Source organism: Hyperoodon ampullatus, assembly GCF_949752795.1.
Source record: "Hyperoodon ampullatus genome assembly, chromosome: 9".
In the NCBI taxonomy this organism is placed as follows: domain Eukaryota; kingdom Metazoa; phylum Chordata; class Mammalia; order Artiodactyla; family Ziphiidae; genus Hyperoodon; species Hyperoodon ampullatus.
Window position 1 is genome coordinate 47,326,818 of NC_136922.1, and position 25,806 is coordinate 47,352,623.

Below are 25,806 nucleotides of genomic sequence, written 5' to 3' on the forward strand. Positions count from 1 at the left end.
CGGGAGAGGCCACAACAGTGAGAGGCCCGCGTACCGAGAAAAAAAAAAAAGAAAAGAGAATGAAAAGAATTGCAGACAGTCTCACAGACGTCTGGAACAACATTAAATGCACCAACATTCGAATTATTTAGGTCGCAGAAGAAAAAAAGAAAGGGACTGAGAAAATATTTGAAGAGACTATAGTTGAAAACTTCCCTAATATGGGAAAGGGTGTAGTTAATGAAGTCCAGGAAGCACAGAGAGTCCCATACAGGATAAATTCAAGGAGAAACATGCCAAGACACATATTAATCAAACTATCAAAAATTAATTACAAGGGAAAAATATTAAAAGCAGCAAGGAAAAACAACAAATAACATACAAGGGAATCCCCATAAGGTTAACAGCTGATCTTTCAGCAGAAACTCTGCAAGCCAGAAGGGAGTGGCAGGACATATTTAAAGTGATGAAGGGGAAAAACCTACAACCAAGATTACTCTACCCAACAAGGATCTCATTCAGATTTTTTTTGTGTGTGTGTGTGTGTGTGTGTGGTACACAGGCCTCTCACTATTGTGGCCTCTCCCCTTGTGGAGCACAGGCTGCGGACGCGCAGGCTCAGCGGCCATGGATCACGGACCTAGCCGCCCCATGGCATGTGGGCTCTTCCCATACTGGGGCATGAACCCGTGTCCCCTGCATCGAAAGGCGGACTCTCAGCCACTGCGCCACCAGGGAAGCCCTCTCATTCAGATTTGTAGGACAAATTAAAACCTTTACAGACAAGCAAAAGCTAAGAGAATTCAGCACCACAAAACCAGCTATACAAAAAATGCTAAAGGAACTTCTCTAGGCAGGAAACACAAGAGAAGGAAAAGACCTACAATAACAAACCCAAAACAATTAAGAAAATAGTAAAAGAAATATACATATTGATAATTACCTTAAATGTAAGTGGATTAAATGCTCCAACCAAAAGACATAGACTAGCTGAATGGATACAAAAACACGATCCGTATATATGCTGTCTACAGGACACCCACTTCAGACCTAGGGACACATACAGACTGAAAGGGGATGGAAAAAGATATTCCATGCAAATGGAAATCAAAAGAAAGCTGGAGTAGCAATTCTCATATCAGAAAAAACAGACATTAAAACAAAGACTATTACAAGAGACAAAGAAGGACACTACATAATGATCAAGGGATCAATCCAAGAAGAAGGTATAACAATTGTAAATATTTAGGCAACCAACATAGGAGCACCTCAATATAAAAGGCAAATACTAACAGCCATAAAAGGGGAAATCGACACTAACACAATCATACTAAGGGACTATAACAACCCACTTTCACCAATGGACAGATCATCCAAAATGAGAAAAAATAAGGAAACACAAGCTTTAAATGATACATTAAACAAGATGGACTTAATTTATATTTATAGGACATTCCATCCAAAAACAACAGTATATACTATCTTCTCAAGTGCTCATGGAACATTCTCCAGGATAGATCATATCTTGGGTCACAAATCAAGCCTTGGTAAATTTAAGAAAATTGAAATCATATCAAGTATCTTTTCCAACCACAACACCATGAGACTAGATATCAATTACAGGAAAAAAATCTGTAAAAACTACAAACACATGGGGGCTAAACAATATACTACTTAATAACCAAGAGATCACTGAAGAAATCAAAGAGGAAATCTAAAAACACCTAGAAACAAATGACAATGTAAACACGACGACCCAAAACCGATGAGATGCAGCAAAAGCAGTTCTAAGAGGGAAGTTTATAGCAACACAATCCTACCTCCAGAAACATTTCAAATAAACAACCTAACCTTACACCTAAAGCAATTAGAGAAAGAAGAACAAAAAACCCCAAAGGTAGCAGAAGGAAAGAAATCATAAAGATCAGATCAGAAATAAATGAAAAAGAAATGAAGGAACGATAGCAAACATCAATAAAACTAAAAGCTGGTTCTTTGAAAAGAGAAACAAAATTGATAAATCATTAGCCAGACTCACCAAGAAAAAAAGGGAGAACACTCAAATCAACAGAATTAGAAATGAAAAAGGAGAAGTGACAACTGACACTGCAGAAATACAAAGGATCATAAGAGATTACTACAAGCAACTATATGCCAATAAAATGGACAACCTGGAAGAAATGGACAAATTCTTAGAAAAGCACAACCTTCCAAGACTGAACCAGGAAGAAAGAGAAAATATGAACAGTCCAATCACAAGCACTGAAATTGAAACTGTGATTAAAAATCTTCCAACAAAAAAAAGCCCAGGACCAGATGGCTTCACAGGCGAATTCTATCAAACATTTAGAGAAGAGTTAACACCTATCCTTCTCAAACTCTTCCAAAATACAGCAGAGGGAGGAATACTCCCAAACTCATTCTATGAGGCTGCCATCACCCTGATACCAAAACCAGACAAAGATGTCACAAAGAAAGAAAACTACAGGCCAATATCACTGATGAACATAGATGCAAAAGTCCTCAACAAAATACTAGCAAACAGAATCCAACAGCACATTAAAAGGATCATACACCATGATCAAGTGGGGTTTATCCCAGGAATGCAAGGATTCTTCAGTATATGCAAATCAATCAATGTGATACACCATATTAACAAATTGAAGGAGAAAAACCATATAATCATCTCAATAGATGCAGAGAAAGCTTTCGACAAAATTCAACACCCATTTATGATAAAAACCCTCCAGAAAGTAGGCATAGAGGGAACTTTCCTCAACATAATAAAGGCCATATATGACAAACCCACAGCCAACATCGTCCTCAATGGTGAAAAACTGAAACCATTTCCACTAAGATCAGGAACAAGACAAGGTTGCCCACTCTCACCACTATTATTCAACATAGTTTTAGAAGTTTCAGCCACAGCAATCAGAGAAGTAAAGGAAATAAAAGGAATCCAAATCAGAAAAGAAGAAGTAAAGCTGTCACTGTTTGCAGATGACATGATACTATACATAGAGAATCCTAAAGATGCTACCAGAAAACTACTAGAGCTAATCAATGAATTCGGTAAAGTAGCAGGATACAAAATTAATGTACAGAAATCTCTTGCATTCCTATACACTAATGATGAAAAATCTGAAAGTGAAATTAAGAAAACACTCCCGTTTACCATGGCAACAAAAAGAATAAAATATCTAGGAATAGACCTACCTAAAGAGACAAAAGACCTGTATGCAGAAAATTTAAGACACTGATGAAAGAAATTAAAGATGATACAAATAGATGGAGAGATGTACCATGTTCTTGGATTGGAAGAATCAACATTGTGAAAATGACTCTACTACCCAAAGCAATCTACAGATTCAACGCAATCCTTATCAAACTACCACTGGCATTTTTCACAGAACTAGAACAAAAAATTTCACAATTTGTATGGAAACACAAAAGATCCCGAATAGCCAAAGCAACCTTGAGAAAGAAAAACGGAGCTGGAAGAATAAGGCTCCCTGACTTCAGACTATACTACAAAGCTACAGTAATCAAGACAGTATGGTACTGGCACAAAAACAGAAATGTAGATAAATGGAACAGGATAGAAAGCCCAGAGATAAACCCACACACATATGGTCACCTTATCTTTGTTAAAGGAGGCAAGAATATACAGTGGAGAAATGACAGCCTATTGAAAAAGTGGTGCAGGGAAAACTGGACAGCTACATGTAAAAGAATGAAATTAGAACACTCCCTAACACCCTACACAAAAATAAACTCAAAATGGATTAAAGACCTAAATTTAAGGCCAGACACTATCAAACTCTTAGAGGAAAACATAGGCAGAACACTCTATGACATAAATCACAGCAAGATCCTTTTTGACCCACCTCCCAGAGAAATAGAAATAAAAACAAAAGTAAACAAATGAGACCTAATGAAATTTAAAAGCTTTTGCACAGCAAAGGAAACCATAAACAAGACCAAAAGACAACCCTCAGAATGGGAGAAAATACTTGCAAATGAAGCAACTGACAAAGGATTAATCTCCAAAATTTACAAGCAGCTCATGCAGCTCAATATCTAAAAAACAAACAACCCAATCCAAAAATGGGCAAAAGACCTAAATAGAAATTTCTGCAAAGAAGATATACAGATTGCCAACAAACACATGAAAGGATATTCAACATCACTAATCATTAGAGAAATGCAAATCAAAACTACAATGAGGTATCACCTCACACCAGTCAGAATGGCCATCATCAAAAAATCTACAAACAATAAATGCTGGAAAGGGTGTGGAGAAAAGGGAACCCTCTTGCAGTGTTGGTGGCTATGTAAATTGACACAGCCACTATGGAGAACGGTATGGAGGTTCCTTAAAAAACTAAAAATAGAACTACCATACGACCCAGCAATCCCGCTACTGGGCATATACCCTGAGAAAATCATAATTCAAAAAGTGTCATGTACCAAAATTTTCACTGCAGCTCCATTTACAATAGCCAGGACATGGAAGCAACCTAAGTGTCCATCGACAGATGAATGGATAAAGAAGATGTCGCACATATATACAATGGAATATTACTCAGCAATAAAAAGCAATGAAACTGAGTTATTTGTAGTGAGGTGGATGGACCTAGAGAGTGTCATACAGAGTGAAGTTAAGTCAGAAAGAGAAAAACAAATACTGTATGCTAACACATATATATGGAATCTAAAAAAAAAAAAAAAAAAAACTCATGAAGAACCTAGGGACAAGACAGGAATAAAGATGAAGATTTACTAGAGAATGGACTTGAGGATACGGGGAGGGGGAAGGGTGAGCTGGGAGAAAGTGAGAGAGTGGCATGGACATATATACACTATCAAATGTAAAATAGATAGCTAGTGGGAAGCAGCCACATAGCACAGGGAGATGAGCTCGGTGCTTTGTGACCACCTAGAGGGGTGGGATAGGGAGGGTGGGAGGGAGGGAGACACAAGAGGGAAGAGATATGGGGATATATGTATATGTATAACTGATTCACTTTGTTATAAAGGAGAAACTAACACACCATTTTAAAGCAATTATACTCCAATAAAGATGTTAAAAAAAAAAGCTGTGATACTTATATACAATGGATTATTACTCAGCCATAAAAAGGAATGAAATAATGTCATTTGCAGCAAGATGGATGCAACTAGAGATTATCGTAAGTGAAGTAAGCCAGACAGAGAAAGACAAACATCATATGATATCACATATGTGGAATCTAAAATATGATACAAATGAACCTATCTACGAAACAGAAACAGACTCATGGACATAGAGAACAGACTCGTGTTGCCAGGGGGAAGGGGGCTGGGGGAGGGATGGAGTAGCAGTTTGGGGTAAGTAGATGCAAAATATTATTTATAGAATGGATAAACAACAAGGTCCTACTGTATAGCACAGGGAACTATATTCAGTATCCTGTGATAAACCATAATGGAAAAGAATATTTTAAAAAGGAATGTATATATGTGTATAACTGAATCACTTTGCTGTAGAGCAGAAATTACACAGCATTGTAAATCAACTATACTTCAATGTAAAAAAATTTGCCAAGGAGTAGACTACACAAAATTAAACAGGGTACAAGTTTGTGCAATCCACTAAAAATTACATGGTTTCCATAAGTGTATTTTAAAATACAATGAAATTTCACCTTAAAATTGACCTTAATGTTTAAAGGATGCCTCCTGATACACTGGAAATTCTGGTTTCATAAAGGTATTTAGGGAATAAAAGAATTATCAACATCCAGGAAAACAGGAGAGAGAAACTGAAATAAGTTGGTGAACGCCTTTTCCCAATACATTTTTTCCTCTAAGAAATGCTATAAATTATTAAGTTACTGCAAAATGAATGAAAAGTTTAAGATGATACTATACTCTGGCCTTAAATCTACTAAAATAATATTTATAATTATTAATATAAATATTTTAGGAGAAACTAACAGTATTTATATTTACTCGATCAGTGTTTGGTGAATTGGAAACAAGAAGCACAATGAAATTTCAGTAGTAAGAGTAAAATGCACTTCTGCTTTTCGGAGAACTTGTTTTCATGAGAGAATCAAGAATTCAGGGACATACATCTTTGAGGCTCTTTTTTGACTTTGGGGTTATACAAGTAATATATATTAATTTCAATAAATGTAAGTAATCAAATTAGGCAAATATAAGTAGTCAAAATGAAGAAAAAATTAAATCACCTGTAATCATAAGGTCCATAGGTAAATAAATAATTTTCCTTTCAAAGGTTTTTTAAGCATATAAATATATATATAACAAAAAGGTTTATGCTAAATATGCCACCTTATAAACTGCATTTGTTTACATTTTGATGATAAATTACTAAAAGTGGAATTTCTAAGGCAAAGGGGATCTACTTCTTTAAAGCTTCTGATATATATTGCCCATCTGTCTTCCAGAAAGATTGTGCAAATATAAATTCCCACCAGCTGGAGGCAGGCTGGTGCACACAGCACTCAATACATTTGCATGTTTTTCCTAGGCTTTCACCAGTGTAACTCTTCTCTCTTGGAATGTATTTTTCCTTCTATTGCTACCTCTTGGTCCTTAGGAGTACATTATAAAAAATAAGATTTTCAACATCACCTCTACCAGCACCAATTTTATCTCGATTCCTGCCCACATTGTTTTACTAGTGGAAACTATACCCCCCAGTTGCCCTCCATCACCACAGGGCCTCCTCTACTTGCTGACCAGCTGTTTGCCAGAATGAAGGAAGATAGTGATATATGTGAGGGAAGCGCAGAAATAAGGAACAAAGTCCTCGGCTTCCTTCACAGAACAGAATCCTAGGGATAGAGTGGGATAACTGCCAAGTTCTATGTTCTTAAGATGTAGGTCTCAACATACTGTACCATGTGCAGAAGATTAGCTAGTTTTTTCTCAGTCTCACTGCATCCCAGATTCTGGCATTAAGCTGTCTGTCACCCTTACATTTTGGTATGGTTATAAATTTTTCCTTCTGTTTTCAGGACTATTTTAATAAAAGATTACTCAGGGCTAAATTGGGGCTATTAGCCACATAAAATTTCAACAACAAAAAAATCTTCAGACTGACTTTTAGTTGGCAGCTGGTGGACTGATTTCTTGCCCTCCTGAAAAAGAACTCAATGTATCAGAAAGCACTTCAGTACTATCAATTTATTCCAACAGAGATTAGAATAAATTGAGGGATGTGTCAGTCTCCTTAAATACATAGAACCCAAAAGGTATCACTAAAATGTTAAGCTATTAAAAACAAACCAGAACTTTAGAGATAAAAATCTAATTGACTCTCTCATTCACCACATGAGGAATCTGTGCCCTAGTAAAGCGATTTGAACTGCATAAGCTGAGAAAGAAAATCAGCATCAGAGTTATGTTCTCCTTCAAAATGTAATCTCTTCTCACAGTGAAGGTGATGAAGTGCCTGGTAGTCAAAATGCTCTTTGCAGAACATGATGAAACACTGGTATTTCAAGTTCTACCACAAAAACTATAATTTTAACAATATTTTATGCTTAGTTATTCTAAGTTTAAATTGCCATTAATGTTCAATTTATTTTATTTTAGGCTATAAAAAAGAATATAAAACCATGACTATGACTACAAATTGTTCAAAGAACAAAACAGCTATAGAAGTAAATATGATCGTCTGTTGGCGAGTTATTCCTTAAATAACCCCTTTGCTCCTTATTCATACAAGTTATCTGCCTAATACCTACTTTTAAACTTAATGTTGGCTCTCTCTCCAATTTAAGAAAAATTTCAGAATGAAAAACCTAAAATTCCATCAGCTTCTTTTTTCCGAATAACCGTGAAAAGACCACCATTATCCAGTTTTGGCGGTGTAACACCTCTGCCCAGTTCCAGGAAGGTTCACAAGGAACACAACTTGAGAAATACAGGTTTGTACCACGCTGAGCTACCACATGCTTCAAGGTCCTGTAACCTTGGAGACCTAAAAGGAGCTGCACTCCTTTAGGGAATGGAAAATGTTTAAGTATATCTGAACTGAGAATATTAAAATATTTGGATGCATTAGCATATTTTCATAACAGGTAGAAATCATAATTGAATTTTTGTGGTGGTAAATTTAACCCAACTTTAGTAATAAAAAGATGCCCACAGGCTAGAAAGGCATTTATATCTCACTGTGAAGGGAATTCTTTTACCATAATTGGTTCATATCATAATTTGGTATTTTATAGAAGGCAGATTCTATACTCTATTTACCTTCCTTTCTTTCCTTAAGCAAAAGAATATACATACTTTAAGGTATTCTGAATATACAACTTTCAATTATAAATATTTACATATGAGGCTATTTAGAATTATCCCTAAGATCTCCTTCCAGCCCTAAAAATTATATGCTGCCTCACTCCCACACTTTAATAGCAGAATGTTATAAATTATAAATCGTAGTGCAATTTATAATTTTAAAATGTAAACATTTAAAAATAAGATTAATGAAATTTTTACCATTGCCTTTAAAAACTCTGGTTTAAAAACTGATGTATTGAGTATAATTAATGTGCAATTCAAGTAAAAATATAATAGGTATTGGTTTTAAACTTTAAAAAATGACTTTAGGGGGCTTCCCTGGTGGCAGAGTGGTTGAGAGTCTGCCTGCCGATGCAGGGGACACGGGTTCGTGCCCCGGACCGGGAAGATCCCACATGCCGTGGAGCGGCTGGGCCCGTGAGCCATGGCTGCTGAGCCTGCGTGTCCAGAGCCTGTGCTCCGCAACGGGAGAGACCACGAAGGTGAGAGGCTCGTGTACCGCAAAAAAAAAAAAAAAAAAAAAAAAAAAGACTTTAGAACTATCTGGGATGATAAAAGGAAACAGATATTTTAATTTTTCTCCCAATTTTCCATGTTTAAAAAAAGGATTATGATTTCACTTATTGCCTTCAGCATTTTTGAAAATGGTACATTTCTAAATCTGTAACACATAAAGATATATGAGTCATATAAGTGATTTGCTGTAAGTCAATATTACAATAAGTTTAAGACCATATTCTCATTAGAAGGACTGCTGACAATAAAATACCTGGTTCATATTAGAAAGGAACTGCCTATGTAAAGTCAGTAACCCATTCCTGAAAACTGGAAATGTAGGAAAACGTACCAGGGAACCTATTCCTCATTACTTCAGATAGGACAAATTACAATGTGTGACACATCAATCTAAACCTACCAACCAATTTCTTAAAGTATAACTAAAACACAATAAAATGCCTATGTATTGATATAAGGAGCAAATAATGATGTTACTATGTTAAACTCCTTTCCTGATCACCAAACAATTAATACAGTTGTTCACCAGTTGCTTTGTAGCGGAAACCTGGCCTCCCTTGGCACCAGCAATATCCAAGATGCACATCCTTCTGCTGCCACTAGGCGGGCCTTTCAAAATGTTTACATATGACTCTGGCAATCTAGTCATTCCATTTGAAATGTTGCTCAAGATTATTTTCACACACTGTTTTGTTAAAAACAGTGAGTTTTGTAAGACATAAAAATAAACTTTGCCCGTATATACATCAACTGAAGAACTTGATTGAGATATATATATATAATGAAGTCTGGACAATAAACACCAAGAGGGGCTCTACCAGAAAAGATATCCAGGAGGATGCAGCATTATAAGCACCCTTGTCAAACATCAGTACAGACATTTTCAGCTGCAAGTAACAGAAGTCTATCTAAAAGTGGCTTAAACTTTAACCAAGGAACGTATTATCTCACCTAACAAGAAGCCCAGAGGTCAACAGTTTCCAGGCTAGTAAATCTATCAGTTCAGCAGTGTCATCATGGACCACGCTGCTTCCTCATTTTATTCTGCCATCTTCAACATGTTCCCTCTGTCTTAGGTTACCTCCCCTCAGCAAAGATAGCAACAATGGATGTAACCTCATCAGCCATTTCATCCAGATAAAACAGCTGCCAGGGAAGGGGTGGCTGTCTCTGCAGTATCTGCCTATGAGCCCTTCATGTCCAATTAGTCAGAATTGTCACAGGTGCCCAGTCTGAAACTAACTGCTGGCAAGGTGGACTGGGCCATCCTGACTGGTTGAGACAAATCAGAACTGCCCTCCCACGGCTAGGAGGAAAGCCAGTATCTCTTGAATCATGTGATCATGCAGCAGAAGGTGAATACTTTGAAGTGTGGAAGGAGGGGGAATGGATCTGGGGTAGGCAAATCTGCTCCGAATGCTTAATTCAGTTTGCATTAATATAATAACTAAAATTTGTATAATTTAAGTCCAGGTGATGGGTGACTTAAGTTAAACACAGATATATTTTCACTGGAAAAACACCTTAACAGGAGACATTACCAAGTTTTCTAACCAAATAGTAAATGATTTAGAAGTCATTCCAAAACCTGTTAACAATCAGTGGATGGAGGATATACTTTATGGAAGTCCTTGTGCTGGTTATTATGTAAGATACACAGCAGATGAGCAATCTGTAAGGTTACCATCGAAGTGGCAAAACATTTTTAAAAAGTTTAAATAACATTACAAAACGATAATCTAGCAGCTGCTACAATGTACTATGTGATTAAGAAGCAAATAAATGATAGGAGAAAATGTACACTATGAGAACAAAGACAGAGCTATCTAGAAACTGTAGAGAGCGAAAGACAAAATTTCATGTGGGATCTGACTGCAAGAAGGTATGGACAAAGTGAAGCAGGCCAGGCGCTCTGCACACAGGAAACACTGGGCCCTGGGCCTGGGAGCAGAAAAATATCCTGGTTAGAACACTGAGAGGTCCATGCAGAGGCAAACCAAGCGCAAACCATCATTACTAATTACTGATCACATGTTTAATATAACAAGTAAAAAGGTGTCCCAACCAGAGTTTGGGATCTATACATATCCATTAACATCTGCCTATTTTTCAGTTTTTTAAATGAAAAAACTAACTGCAGCACCATGTCCTGAATGCATCACTGGAAAAGTATGCAAGTATACTCACACCAGGTTGATACCATAAGACAGAGGAACAATGTCAAACTAATGAACTGTCTGGGACCATCACGGTACAAGTCATTCTATCAAATATCTTAAGTGCTTGATGTTATTGTTTTGTACTGTTACTTCACCTCTATTTCTGTATCTCTTGTGATGTAGATTGTAACCTCCTTACAGATGTCACTCATCTGCTGTGTATCTTACCTAGTGGTAATTATTCCCTAATTTTTATTTAGCTGCTCAGAAGTCATTCTATTTTCTGAAGCCAAACTAGTAAAAGTGGCCAATGGTGTGTAACCTGCCTCTGACAATGACTATGCTGTCTCTGACATTAAAATAAAAATACCCTACAATCCCATGGCCCAAGTGGCTAGTAAACATCAGTATACATAGCAAAATCTAGAAAAGTGGTTATTTAACCTTTTAGGGTCACAGATCTTTGAGAATCTGATGAAATTCAGAGATCCTTCTCACCGAAAAATGCAAATACAATATTTTGCCTATAATTTCGGGAGGCTTATAGATCACTCCGCTCAGGCTCTCAAACTCATCACGGCTAAGAACCCCTAACATAGTGATAGCAACTGGGACGATCACTGGTGTTCACAGTTATCAATTCCTTTAAGTAAGCAACCCATCAACAAACTATTTTAAGGGTTACAGTTTTCCTTTGGTGCTGCCAAACATATTTTCAGCTTGTGCATCAGGAAATAATAGATGCCAGAAATAAAAATAAGTCATTCCCTAAGTTTAGAGCTGAGCTATTTGACTTAGAATACTGAAAAATCTCAGAACAATGACATCTTTAAGTCATTAATACTATGACGTAAGGCTTCAGTACAGTATGCTTAATACATTTCATTAAAAATATCACACACACACATACATACACACACATGTATAGCCATAAAAGTATACGCCATTTTTGATGGAAATACCAATTGTAGGGAATCAATCAGTTTCTAACTTAACTGATAACTAGAGTGTAGTAGCAATTCTCAATTCTTTAATTACGTTCCACTAGTTAATGCACACTTTAGACATTTCAGCTTTTAGTGGATATGAATGAACTTTCTGGTGCACTCATTGCAGAAGCACGCAGTTGCCTTCCAGTGGGAGTGGAGTAAAGACCTATATTGGGCACTCGTAGGGAACTTAACTGTTCCCTTGCCTATAACATAAATTAAGGATCACAACATTCTCTCCAGCTAAACCTAGAGGCTGGCTCAGAATCATTCGCCCAAGCATTTCACTGAGCTGATAAGAATTAGCAAGTGAATTAAAACTTCTTAGTACTCACTTCTGTCTATGAAGAAGTCTGTGTAAAGTTCCCTCTCATTCTTCTTCTTTAAAATGTAATGAGGAATCCATAATGCTATTAACTTTTTATATGTAAGGAAAATGAGGCTGAAATGGTAAGTAGCCTACTTGATCACACAGCAAGAAAATGATGGAACTTAGAATCCAAATATTATGATTTCCAGTTCAGCACGTACATTAGTTAGGGTTTGGTTCATCCGCAAATGACAAAATATCAGTAGAGCAGTGGCTCCCACAGAACAGAAGTTTGCTCGTGTCTCACATAAGGGAGTTCTCACATCACAGGGCTGTTGTGGCAACTCCACAGTCTTTAAGGACCCAGGCTCTTCCCAGCTTATTCTTCAGTTACCCTCACAATGCAGTCTAGTCCTCATGGTCCAAGATGGCGGCTAGTCCTCTACCAAATCATCACATCCACACTCCAGGGTGAGCAAAGTTAGCGGCAGGGGAGAGGTGGAAGGTACATACCAGCTGTGTTTTTAAAAGGTTCCCTAAAACCTGCAATACAACGTTTCTTCATATATCACACTGGCCAGAAACTTCATCAAAATTCCACATCTAACTGCGAAATGGCCACATGGCAAGATAAAAATGCTATTAACTAAGAAAGAAAGATAAACAGATATTGAAGGACAACTAGTAGTTTCTCCCCCTATATCATGTTGAAACTAAAAGGTGGAAAAGGTGAAACTTGAGGTGTCTGACAGAATGACTTGCAGTACGATGGCCCCATACAGTTCAACTGTGTGTTGTTTCTCTGTCATATCCTGTCCATCAAGTATGAATATACAGGCACACGTTTTCAGTGATACACTCAGGAGATGATCACTGTTTTCATTAACAAATAATTCTCAACTGGATGAAATTGTTAAATTATCTCCATTTTTTTCAATTAATAAATTTCCAATAAAATAAAAACCAAAATACTACTTTACTGTTTTGAAATGGTCAGATATCTGATAAGTCATTACTGCCAATAGGATAAAATTCTAATATCTCGGAATGGCACACAGGCCCACTGAAAATCACTGTTCTAAACTCGTTCCTCATCAGTGGCCCTGACATATCCTCTCTCTCCTGAAGAACTTTTTACTGGCCCTGAATATGTCCCAGATTCCTCTGAATCTACATACTTTACACAGTCTGTCCCACTGCCTGAAAATGTTTTGTTCCCCTACCACATCTTGTAAGAGAATTATTCCAACAATTCTCAAATATCAGCTTGCATAAAAATCACCTGCATTGCTTTTTTAAAAAATGCTGATTCTTAGGCTATAGCTTCAAAGATTCTGTTTTACTAGGTATGGATCAGGCCCAGAAATCTGCAGCATTTTTACAAGGAGCAGAGTGCCCGAGACAGAGAAAGTGCTCAAGAATGCTGATGATTACTACAATAAGTCCATCTTGCACTAGTTTAAGATGTTTTTCTTCTGGATTAGTTTACTAAAGGATTAGTTTGCTATTATGAGGTAACACCATAATTCTATCATGATATAATGAAAGAAGAAGACACATTTTCAGAAATCCACATTTGGAAAGATTACTGTGTGACCTCAATAAGAACTCTTCCCTTCATAATATGTTTTGGTTGCATTCAATGGGAAAAAACAGATACCGAATAAGACAACCACTTAAATATAAAAGAATATTGTAGTATTATTAAGATTACTAGTTTTGATTTGCATTTCTCTAATGATTAATGATGTTGAGCATTCTTTCATGTGTTTGTTGGCAGTCTGTATATCTTCTTTGGAGAAATGCCTATTTAAGTCTTCTGCCCATTTTTGGATTGGGTTGTTTGTTTTTTTGCTATTGAGCTGCATGAGCTGTTTATAAATTTTGGAGATTAATCCTTCGTCAGTTGCTTCATTTGCAAATATTTTCTCCCATTCTGAGGGTTGTCTTTTGGTCTTGTTTATGGTTTCCTTTGCTGTGCAAAAGCTTTGAAGTTTCATTAGTCCATCATCGGATGAATGGATAAAGAAGATGTGGCACATATATACAATGGAATATTACTCAGCCATAAAAAGAAACGAAACTGAGCTATTTGTAATGAGGTGGATAGACCTAGAGTCTGTCATACAGAGTGAAGTAAGTCAGAAAGAGAAAGACAAATACCGTATGCTAACACATATATATGGAATTAAAAAAAAAAAATGTCATGAAGAACCTAGGGGTAAAACGGGAATAAAGACACAGACCTACTTGAGAATGGACTTGAGGATATGGGGAGGGGGAAGGGTAAGCTGTGACAAAGCGAAAGAGAGGCATGGACATATATACACTACCAAACGTAAGGCAGATAGATAGTGGGAAGCAGCCGCAGAGCACAGGGAGATCAGCTCGGTGCTTTGTGACCGCCTGGAGGGGTGGGATGGGGAGGGTGGGAGGGAGGGAGATGCATGAGGGAAGGGATGTGGGAACAGATGTATATGTATGACTGATTCACTTTGTTATAAAGCAGAAACTAATAAAAAAAAAAAGATTACTAGGAAGACAATATTTAGGTCTTCCAATTCTATCTGAAATACTAGTAGAAATTGCAAAGCTCATACTGTACATTCTACTTAGAGTCTCATCCTCATTATTTATTTCCTCAACAGAATGAAATAAGAAGAGACTGTAAGTCAAAATATAAAAGCTATTCATCACAATTTTTCAGTTAAATAGTCTCAGATGTGGAAGATATAACATTATGAAAGCCTCTGAGTAAATACTATAGGAAACCCATTTATGGAATATGATGTGCACACTTAAATTTTTTTTCCCTACTGATATACTGAAGAAGTGCCTTCCAGGAAACAGTACCACAGTAAACCAGTCAACTACTCCCAAAGAGGTGTACTAAAAATCTGACTGCCTGATGGTTTTAGTTCAAAGAAAACATACCTCAGAATTGCTCTGAAGAGTTTACAGGTATTAATCTGTCAAATAATTTTACCTAAAGTCACTCTAGATGCCTTATGGCTAAAGACAAAAAGAGTCATAAGCCACTTGGAATTCATATTTATATAATTAACAAAATGCTTCTCAACTGCTTTATTGATTACAAAAATTTTTTAAGTTTCCAAATATATTACTTTAGGAAACAAGATTTCATTCCTTAGAATTCTGAAGCTTTCTGCTCTTTATTTAATGTTTGAAAGGAAGTATGTTCAACCTAGAAATTTTGTGGTTTTATTTGCTTCTTTGTTTATTTGTTTATGGCTCAACTGCAGTGGAAGAGAAACTGTAACTTTGTATTTTTGTGAGGTCTTTTTCAAAGTGTCTTAACACATTATTTGACGGTATACAATTACTAAATTATAGAGAGTGAACTGCAGTGGTTCTCAGCCCTGCATGTACACAAGAACTATCGGGAACTCTGGAAAAAAAATACCAGTGTCTGGAGCTTCCCTGGTGGCGCAGTGGTTGAGAGTCTGCCTGCCGATGCAGGGGACACGGGTTCGTGCCCCGGTCCGGGAAGATCCCACATGCCGCGGAGCGGCTGGGCCCGTGAGCCATGGCCGCTGAGCCTGCGCGTCCGGAGCCTGTGCTCCGCAACGGGAGAGGCCACAACAGTGAGAAGCCCGTTGTACCGCAAAAAACAAAACAAAACAAAACAAAACAAAAAAACAAAAAAAAATACCAGTGTCTGGGCCAAACCCCAGGCCTGTCTAATCAGAATGTAGGGATGAGGCCCCAGCACCAGTATATTTTCAAAGTGCCCCCTAAATCACAAGAAGGTTAGATCCACTGAGTTAGAGAGACAGATCCCTAATTTACATTTGAGTCGGCTGAGTCCACTGAGCCCCAATAAAGAATGAGTGGCTTCGTCACAACTAATTGTGTGCAACAGAGGGCTCAGTTCTGCTTCTCAGCACAGTGGACACCTCTCCCCTGCCCCATGAAGCTCCCTCTCACCCTGCACCCTTAAGGAGACAAGGCAGGGTGGTACACCCCACACAGAACAGCCGGGCCTTAATGGTTTCACCTCTGAATGCTGCTAGATTAACAGGTGAACCAAAATTAGGAATCAACGAATGTGAAAATTCTGTTAATTCGACCCATTAGACACATGACTCCACATTTCTTATTGGGAAAATAAACAGCTGCATGATGAAGTTAGTTGAAAACTCCTGGCACACCTCCTTTAGAACTGAAAGGTCAAGAGTAAAAACACAAAGATTGCCAAGTAAATTCACTGCAATTTGAGTTTTTCTGGATATCACAATACATGGGTAAAGAGTTATTAATAGGGTCAGTTGCTTTTTTAATCCATAAACATGATTTTTTTAAAGATTCATTATACTTCTGTTGTAAGAATGAGGAGTAAAAATAGAAAGCACATGGTGAAAATCTGTTTACTTTTTGCCATTGTTTTAATTAAAGCCTTCAGTCCTAGACAGAATCAAAGTGACCTACTGTCCCTTATGTAAATTTTTATTATACACAGCTAGATTTCCACCTTTAAATAAAGGAAAGAGTACAGAGATGAAGAGATTATCTTAAAAGTTCCATTTAAAAATGTGATAGTTTAACTTTAGTGTGTATACATGGTTTGACTGATACCCACGATGAGGAATTCAGTAGGAGACAATCTTAAAAATAACCAACTATTTCCCAAAATCTCATTTATCATTTAAACTGGAAAACAGAAGGTGAGACTAAAGTACATATTTCAATATCAATACTTAAAAGATGAAATTCAAGCCGCTGTGAATTACTAAATTCTGATTCTAAAGTCAATCAGTTTTACAAAATAATTAGCTTAATGGAAACTAGAAGTTCTTATGCCCTACTTTAAGAAGCACCTGCATATTCTGAAAAACACAATAAACTTCAGCTGTACTATAACCCCATTCCTTTAATCTATATAATAGTGTTTGTCCAATTTCATTCTGCCTGCTCCAGAGTTATATTCAGTATCTGGTCACCAATGTTAGTGAACACACAACAGTAATCCAAATTATTCTTTTTCATTTTATTTTCCATGGGTTTTTCCTGTCGCTGTTATTTTTCCTTTTTTTCTTTCTTTCTTCTTTTTTTTTTTTTGCTGTAATATAATAAGCTAATTCATGCCTTTCTCTTAGTTTTGGAAAGAGTTATATGCCAACATCTAGGCAACAGATACCCTTTTTCCTAATTTAAAATAACTATAGGTTGCATACTACAGTAGGAAATTTGTAATCAACCTAAAGATAATGTCTTAAAAGTACAATTAAACATGTCATAACAGAAGAAAACCCTGGTAATTACAAATAGTACCAGCCTTTCTGGGGTTTTAAACAGTAGTGTAAGACTAAGAAAAATCGCCACCCAGTGATGCAAATGAAAACTGCAATTTGTTTTTGTGTAAAATGAGTACCCTAGAGGATTACTACAACTTCATTACTGAATGAACGAATAGTACCTTCTTATGAGACTAGAAACTAGTTACCAGGGAAAGGATGTTTTTCTACAAGGCTTTTTTTTTTCCTTATTATTATTCAGTACGTTCGACATTTTACAAAGGCTAAAAGCTTTGCAAACCTTTACAGGGAAAAAGCTTTCTGTCCATAAGTGAGCTAAATGCGTACAAGCAGCCCAGGTATTCCTATTATCAATAAAAGTGCCCAGACTCTGTCTGGACCCTCAATTTCAAGTCATGGGGTGTTGACTTCAGCAACCCAGCAATGCCATCTAATAACTGTGACCTAAAACTTATTTGTGTTAAGCAGGAAGGCTTGCCTAGGGGAAGAGGTATTCTCAAGGTGGGAAAAATAATTTATAATTTTAACAACATAATTTAACCTTTTTAGAAATACGTTATAAAGGCCAAGTAAGATGATAATCTAACAAATTCTATAGAATCCATATTGATAAGAAGTTTTTGGTATAAATATAATCTAAGTCTTTACTTAGTTGTATCATTTAGAAGTTAATAAACACACAAAAACACTTATATACACTTATTTTCCTGCAATGTATCTATTGTACATAAGAACAAAGAAAGCTATGTGGATACATGATAACCAAAACATGTGTCAAAGTATGGGGTCATGTTAATAAAAGTATTTCATATCTACCATTTGACCTACTTGGTACTTTTCAAAATATTTTACACAGTATGCTCTGAGACTAAGCAGATATTATATATGTCAATATAGAACCACATGATAAAAAAAAAGCAACTCAGAACAAATCAGTTTCTTAAAAAAAACAGGTTACCATCCTGTTTTTTAAGATAATTAACTATATTCCTAATAATTTATCCTGACTTTTATCAGTCAATTCAGTTAAGGCCTTAACTGCTGAAGGATATTTTACTAATTAAACAATGTATAGTTGTCCTTAGGTTTCTGTAGTACCCCAATACTAAAATCTGCAGCGGCTCAAGTCCCTTATATAAAATGGCATATATGTGCATTTAACCTATGCATATCCTCCTGTATACTTTAAGTCATCTCTAGATTACTTATCATACCTAATACAATGTAAATGCTATGTAAATAGTTGCTAGGCATATGGGAAATTCAAGTTTTGCTTTTTGTGGAACATTCTGGGTTTTTTTTTTCTTTCAATATTTTCAATCTGCAGTTGGTTGAATCCACAGATGCAGAATCTGTTGATATAGACGGCTGACTATATATCATCTTCCAACCTCAACTTCATTAAGGAGATTAGACTTTTATGCAATAGTTTTAAATATTTAAAATATTAAATAGTGAAAAGTTTGGAGCAGCCAAAATTAAAGCCAAACTTTATGAATAATAATACAACCAACCCTCTTTTATTAAAAAAAAATAAACAAAAAAGCACAGCACTTTGTCTTTTAAAAATTAATGAACACAATTTAAATTTTTTAAAAAGAGCTTAAAATGTCACTAATGTCTTAAATTTTAAAATGATAATATGACCTTTTTTTTTAAGTGATGGAGGGCTTCCCTGGTGGCGCAGTGGTTAAGAATCCGCCTGCCAATGCAGGGAACACAGGTTTGAGCCCTGGGCCAGGAAGATCCCACAGGTCGTGGAGCTACTGAGCCTGTGCTCTAGAGCCCACGAGCCACAACTACTGAGCCCACGCGCCACAACTACTGAAGACCGTGCACCTAGAGCCCCGTGCTCCGCAACGAGAAGCCACCGCAATGAGAAGCCCGCATACCGCAACGAAGAGTAGCCCCCGCTCACTGCAACTAGAGAAAGTCTGCCCGCAGCAACGAAGACCCAACACAGACAAAAAATAAATAAATTTATTTTTAAAAAAAAAAGCGATGGATAGCTTAGTGGTTAAGAGGATAGGCTCTGAAGTCAGAATGCCTGGGCTAACTCCAGATCTGCTCTATGTAAGCTAGAGCAACTAGCTCTAGCTTTTTAGTCCTCCCCTGTATGTGGAGATAACACAACCACTTCATTCACATGGTTGTTCTTAGCACATTACACACATTAACTCATTTAATCACCTCAATAACCCTATTGGGTTGGTACTGTTATCATGCTCATTTTCTAGATAAGCTAAATGATACCCAGGAGGTTTCATAACTTCCCCAAATGATGAAGGGTAGCAGATATACCAACCCAAAATGCCACTTTGGCATAAGAATTATTTTGAGCCAAAGGCACTTGAAAAATAGCAGGTGCAAGAAGGGCACTCTGACCTCCCCTTTTCTTCCTGAAAGCAGGAGATAAAAAAAAAGAAAAGAAACTTATGGAAAATGCCAGGAGGAAAGAAACATTCTTACCACCAGAGATGGAGAGTCAGGGGCAAGAGAACTCCACAAAATCAGAGCCTGTTAAAATAACCTTCATCTTCCTTTAGTATCCCCACATATTTTAGTTACTTTTCCACAACTGCCTCTTTGCTCAACCTGGTATATGAGAACCTAGGTTTGGCCACCTCTTTGGGTCTTCATTCTCCTGTGGGGGCCCCCATGTACATGTGAAAATCCATATGCTTTTCTTCTGTTCATCTGTCCTATGTCTATTTAATTTTCAGGCCCAGCCGGAGACCCTAAGAGGCAAGAGGTAAAGTTTTGCCTCCCTTTCAATGGAAACTCCAGTAAATTGTAGAGCCAGGATATAAACCCAAGGGGTCTGGCTCGAGTCAGCATTCTACCTGCAACTCACTGGAGAGTCTCTGTTGTGCTCCTGAGAAAGGGAGATGGTGTTACTGATGAAAAGAGAAGAACAGAGGAAGTGAGAACCCAGACATGATGCTGACTGACAGCATCAAAACTTCAAGAGAGTAACTAAGATCACAGAACAGTAGGTACACAAGGATTTTTCATGGAAAATGGTAGAGGGCAGTGGAGCTTTGCACCTGGGAAAAAATAACGCTAAACAGAGACAAGAATCAGCAGACATGGCAGCTGAAGGACCAGAAGCCTTCAGCCAACATTTGGGAGTCTGCTCTTGCTTGGATCATCTGAATGAGGGTGCACTACCAGCAGCACCTGAAATTAAATCACAATCCTGGGACTGGGAGGTAAGTGATGCCTCACCATGATTTCCCAACCACAAGACTATGGTACAGGAGTCAACACCAATCCCGCTTAGTCGAAGGTGGCCCTAGGAAAACTTCCTCAAAATACAGCATGTCAGCTTTGGGGAAAATGCACCATTATAGCTTAGATATATCAGATGCAGCAGCTGGGACATGAAAGCATATGAGAGTAATTAATTGCTAGAAATTCCCTCAAGCATTAGAAAATTTGGATATTTCTGTCTTCTGAGGCCCAGTTAAAGACCATTTCTTAAACTAGTCTTTCCTAAGAAGGAAAGGTCCGTAACAGAAGCTTCACCGGCTAAGGTAGAATACCATGGAAACGGGGCCCCTGTTGGGCTAGTTATAAGACAGGCAGTGAAACATCTTCATGTTACAAGCTACCAGACACTGAAGTAGATTTTAGAGAGAGCAGCACCAGGGGTTTTTTCAGGTGTGGTTAAAAGTTGTCTCTGTGATGCTGCAAAGTGGCAGGCCACAGAGCCAGAGAGGTGAAGAAGACGTATCGAGAGTTCACGAAGTCCAGCTGTAGAAGCTGTATGTGCTCTCAGACATGTCAGTGCACTACACTCACAGCCTTTAAATGCCTATTTGATAACAAAGACAATAAGGTAGATTTCTAATCATGAAACAACAGAAAAGAGCACAGTTCTCTGCATATGTGTTGAGATTACAGAGGTGTTCTAAAATGAAGAATACAGAACAGAGTTTGGAAAACCAGGCTTTGCTGAAGCAAATTTCTGAGAGAAGAATTTATTGTGAAACTCCTGAAGAGGCAGAAACTATACAGGAGACTAGAGGAATCCCTGAAGTTTTTCTGTTAGTGGGGCTAATTTAGCAGGTAAAAGGGAAGCAACGCTGGCAGCTTTTGAAACAGAGGCTGGGGTTGACAGAGCCAGTTCTGACTTAGAAGGCAAGGCACAATTTCCTGACACTGTAAGAAGGGCCAGAGAAGCAGTTGTGCCCATGGCACCCCACTTTATCCCAGTCAGGAGGCTCCCCAGAAAAACCACCAACCCTGGTCAGACTATGCCCCACTACTTTACCTCAGACGTAGGGGATCTGGTCAGAGAGAAAATGACTCTGACCACTCTAGTTACTGCCCCTGTCCCAGGCCACAGGAAGCAGATACAGAAAAACACACAGGCCTGCCAGAATTTGACTGTGGAAAAGATGGGATATTCTATGTTAACATTCAGCCATGAGAAAAACTCTCTTCCGGTCTCCCAGAGATTAAGGCCAAGAAACAGAAGAGGGCCAGAGGGGTAAAATCCTTGCATCCTTACTGTGAGAGACCAGATCCTAAAGGGAAGGGCTGAAGAGGTAGAGACCCACCCACCCACCCTTCTGAATGTGTGGGGTCAGAGGCCAAGAGGGCCTAAGCTGAAGGTTCAGGATTACCTGTAAACCCAAGGAGCCATCTTCTACTCCTCAAGACACACAGACAGGGCTTCCCTGGTGGCGCGGTGGTTGGGAGTCTGCCTGCTGATGCAGGGGACATGGGTTCGTGCCCCGGTCCAGGAAGATCCCACATGCCATGGAGCGGCTGGGCCCGTGCGCCATGGCTGCTGAGCCTGCGCGTCCGGAGCCTGTGCCCCGCAACGGGAGAGGCCACAGCAGTGAGAGGCCCGCGTACCGCAAAAAAAAAAAAAAAGACACGCAGACCATTTGCCAATGCCAAGGGATTCTGGGATGACTGGGCCAAGATAAAGACAGAAGAAATTGGAAACCAGAACCTGGAAAGGGAGACACCTGAGAAACAGTGCCAGAAGCAAACACTCTATGAGTTCATGCAAATCCTCTCAGAGAAGGAGCTGAATTTGGCGGGAGGAAATCCAGAGTAGAAGAGGATGCGTTTCACGAGGGGACACTGGGTTTTGGTTCCTCCTCACCACCCTGTTGGTAGAGAACTGCTGGGAAGAACTATCTAAAGACTGCAAATCTCTTCCTTGAGGGGAAGACACAATGACATGAAGGAAATGTTATTTTTCAGAATTCCCCTTGGGAAGAGCATAGTACTTGGTTGAAAGAAATATTTTTTAAAGCCACTAAAATCTTAATAACTAGCAGGTAGTAATTTTATAATAGAAAATATACTAGTCTTAACATTTAGGAGACACTATTTAACATATTTAGATTTAAAAGTGTACTTCAACACTGTTGCTGGGAATGTAAATTGGTGTAGCCACTATGGAAAACAGTATGGAGGTTCCCCAAAAAACTAAAAATAGAACTATCATATGATCCAGCAATCCCACTCCTGGTAATATATACGGAAAAAAATGAAAACACTAATTCAAAAAGATACATGCACCCCAAAGCTCATAGCAGCACTATTTAAATAGCCAAGACACAGAAACAACCCAAGTGCTCATTTACAGATGACTGGACTAAGAACATGAAGTATATATATACATACATACACACACACACACACACACACACATATATATATACACACACACACATATATATACATACACACACACACACACACACAAAGGACTATAACTCAGCCATAAAAAAGAATGAAATTCTGCTATTTGCAACATGTATGGACCTGGAGAGTATTATGCTTAGTGAAATAAGGCAGACAGAGAAAAACAAATACTGTATATCACTTACATGTGGAATCTAAAAAAATAATACAAATGAATGTATATGCAAAACAGAAACAGACTCACAGATACAGGAAACAAACTAGTGGTTACCAAAAAGGAGAGAGAAGGGAAGAGGCAAATTAGGGGCACAGGATTAAGAGATACAAACTACTATATATAAAAAAGATAAGCAATAAGGACATACTGTACAGCACAGGGAATTATAGCCATTATCTAGTAATAACTTTGAATGGAGTATAGGCTATAAAAATATTGAATCACCATGCTGTATACCTGAAAGTTATTATAATATTGTAAATCAACTATACTTCAATAAAAGAAATAAATGTAGCTCATTCAGCAACTATTTATTGGATGCCTGATTTAATTTTTGATGCTAATTTAAGAAGCAAGGCTTGGTGCTATTTATAAAACAGAATTTGAATTTACCAAGCATTCATCAAGACTTCTGCTTTTTCATAATTAAAAAAGGTTGACTAGCTTATTGGATAGAAAAAATAGGATGATTTTATAAATTGAATTTGAAGGACACATCCAAACCAATGTACTGTATAAGAAGAGTCTGACTTGATGACAATATTTTAAGTGATTGATGACCTCTATTTTTATAGATTTCATATACATAAACTAACCCTGGAATTAATAGGAAAATGTTTAAAAATCAATCATATACTTTTCAAGTAATCTTTTAAAGGAAAAATAATTCATCTAATTATGATATTGTTTCCTAAAAAGACTCACCTAAAAGGACAAATCCATCTGCTTCTGTCTCTGGTACCAAGGGCTTTTTAGATTCTGGAGGCTTTCTGAAGAAGTGAAACATTGCCGCTTCCTCTGTTACCTGAAATAGAAACACTATATAATATCAAATTCAGATGAAACCATAAAACTTTTACCCTTCTTAGTAAAAAGCCAAATACAGGGACTTCCCTGGTGGTCCAGTGGTTAAGAATCTGCCCTCCAATGCAGGGGACATGGGTTCGATCCCTAGTCAGGGAACTAAGATCCCACATGCTGCAGGGCAATTAAGCCTATGCACCGCAATTACTGAGCCCACGTGCTCTAGAGTCCATGCACCAACAGCTAGAGAGCCTGCGTGCTGTAACTACTGAGCCCGTGTGCTCTGGAGCCTGCGTGTCACAACTGGAGAGAACAAAGAGCCCTCTCGCTGCATTGAAAGATCTCACGTGCTGCAACTAAGACTCGACACAGCCAAATAAATTTTAAAAGCCAAATATAAAGGTATCACAATAATTACTTTTAGGAATTCTATTCCTAAACTTAAGAACACAAGCCCTCTCTAGGTGTCAGAAGACAAAATCAGAAATTAAGGAGCACGGACTTCCAGTTTGAAATACTGTGTTCATCCTCTCTCAATTTCTGAACATGCAGGAAATAATCCAAGAAATCACTACAAGTAAAACCAAAGTCAACAGATAACACCAGAATCTGGAAGGATCTCACTAGCCATAAACTGGACACTGGACTGAGGAAAGAGGAAAAAAACACCAAACCCTGTCCAGGTTTCTTGTCATGCCATAACTACCTTAAGCCTCATGAAACTAAGGCCACCTGAAAAAAGAAAAGAAGGCACTACAAACACCCTCTAGAGTTGGTTATCTGATTCAGACACTCAAGGACTGTATTCATTGTAAAATTGTAGCCAAATGTAAATTCCCATCAGTGCAAATATCTGTGTTGGTGAGATTATTGTGCACTACCCCCAACACACACATACACACCCTCTCTCCTCTGTGTCCTCCCATCTTTGTACATTCAACTTTGTACACTCAGGCAGGGCAACAACTCTTAGAAAACAACTGGGAAGGAAGTTGAAGGAAACTTGGGAGGACACGTCACGTTCTGAGCTGCTATAAGTAAAGCAATATAAGAGACAGCAAAGAAAAGTTCCTGGTGGCAACAAGTGCCCCACATTTCAGTTTCATATATTCCACCCACCAGAAAATCAAACAGGGAGGATAAGTAAAGATTTTATCTGAGCAAGATGCTTCTAGAAACTGAGAATTGCACTGGGATTTGTGTAGGTCAACCTGCCCTGAGTTGTAGATCGGAGTGGATGGTAAAAGAGCCAATTTGTTGACAGAAAACACATCTGGCAGGTTTCACTTTTTAAAAGAATAAAAAATGGAGAAGAAAAACACAAGCCATGTGAAAAAGAAAATATTTCAGTAAAGAAAAAGGAATCGCCTCTGAAATCCTCAAAGGCTGAGCTTACTGGATATAGTGATGGAGCCAAAAGAAAAGTCTGGAAATAGTTTGGCACCCTCAAGAGAGTACAAGGAGACATGGCCTGTATGAAACTGGTTAAAAAAACAAAAACAAAAACAAAAAAACCCAAAAAACAAGGTTAGATGGAAAAGCAAAAGGAAAAGATGAAAAGACAAAG

At 37.8% G+C, this 25,806-nt stretch overlaps 1 protein-coding gene across 1 annotated transcript in view; it reads right to left on the reverse strand.

The window, feature by feature from the left end:
- UMAD1 (UBAP1-MVB12-associated (UMA) domain containing 1) overlaps positions 1-24,222 on the reverse strand; it is a gene marked incomplete at both ends in the record, with an annotated part of 215,014 nt that extends 190,792 nt beyond the window's left edge. Inside the window, one exon of the mRNA XM_079711254.1 lies at positions 24,141-24,222. Within this exon, the coding sequence (XP_079567380.1) occupies positions 24,141-24,222 (82 nt within the window). The remainder of the gene's footprint in view (positions 1-24,140) is intronic.
- Between the last annotated feature and the right edge of the window lie 1,584 nt (positions 24,223-25,806).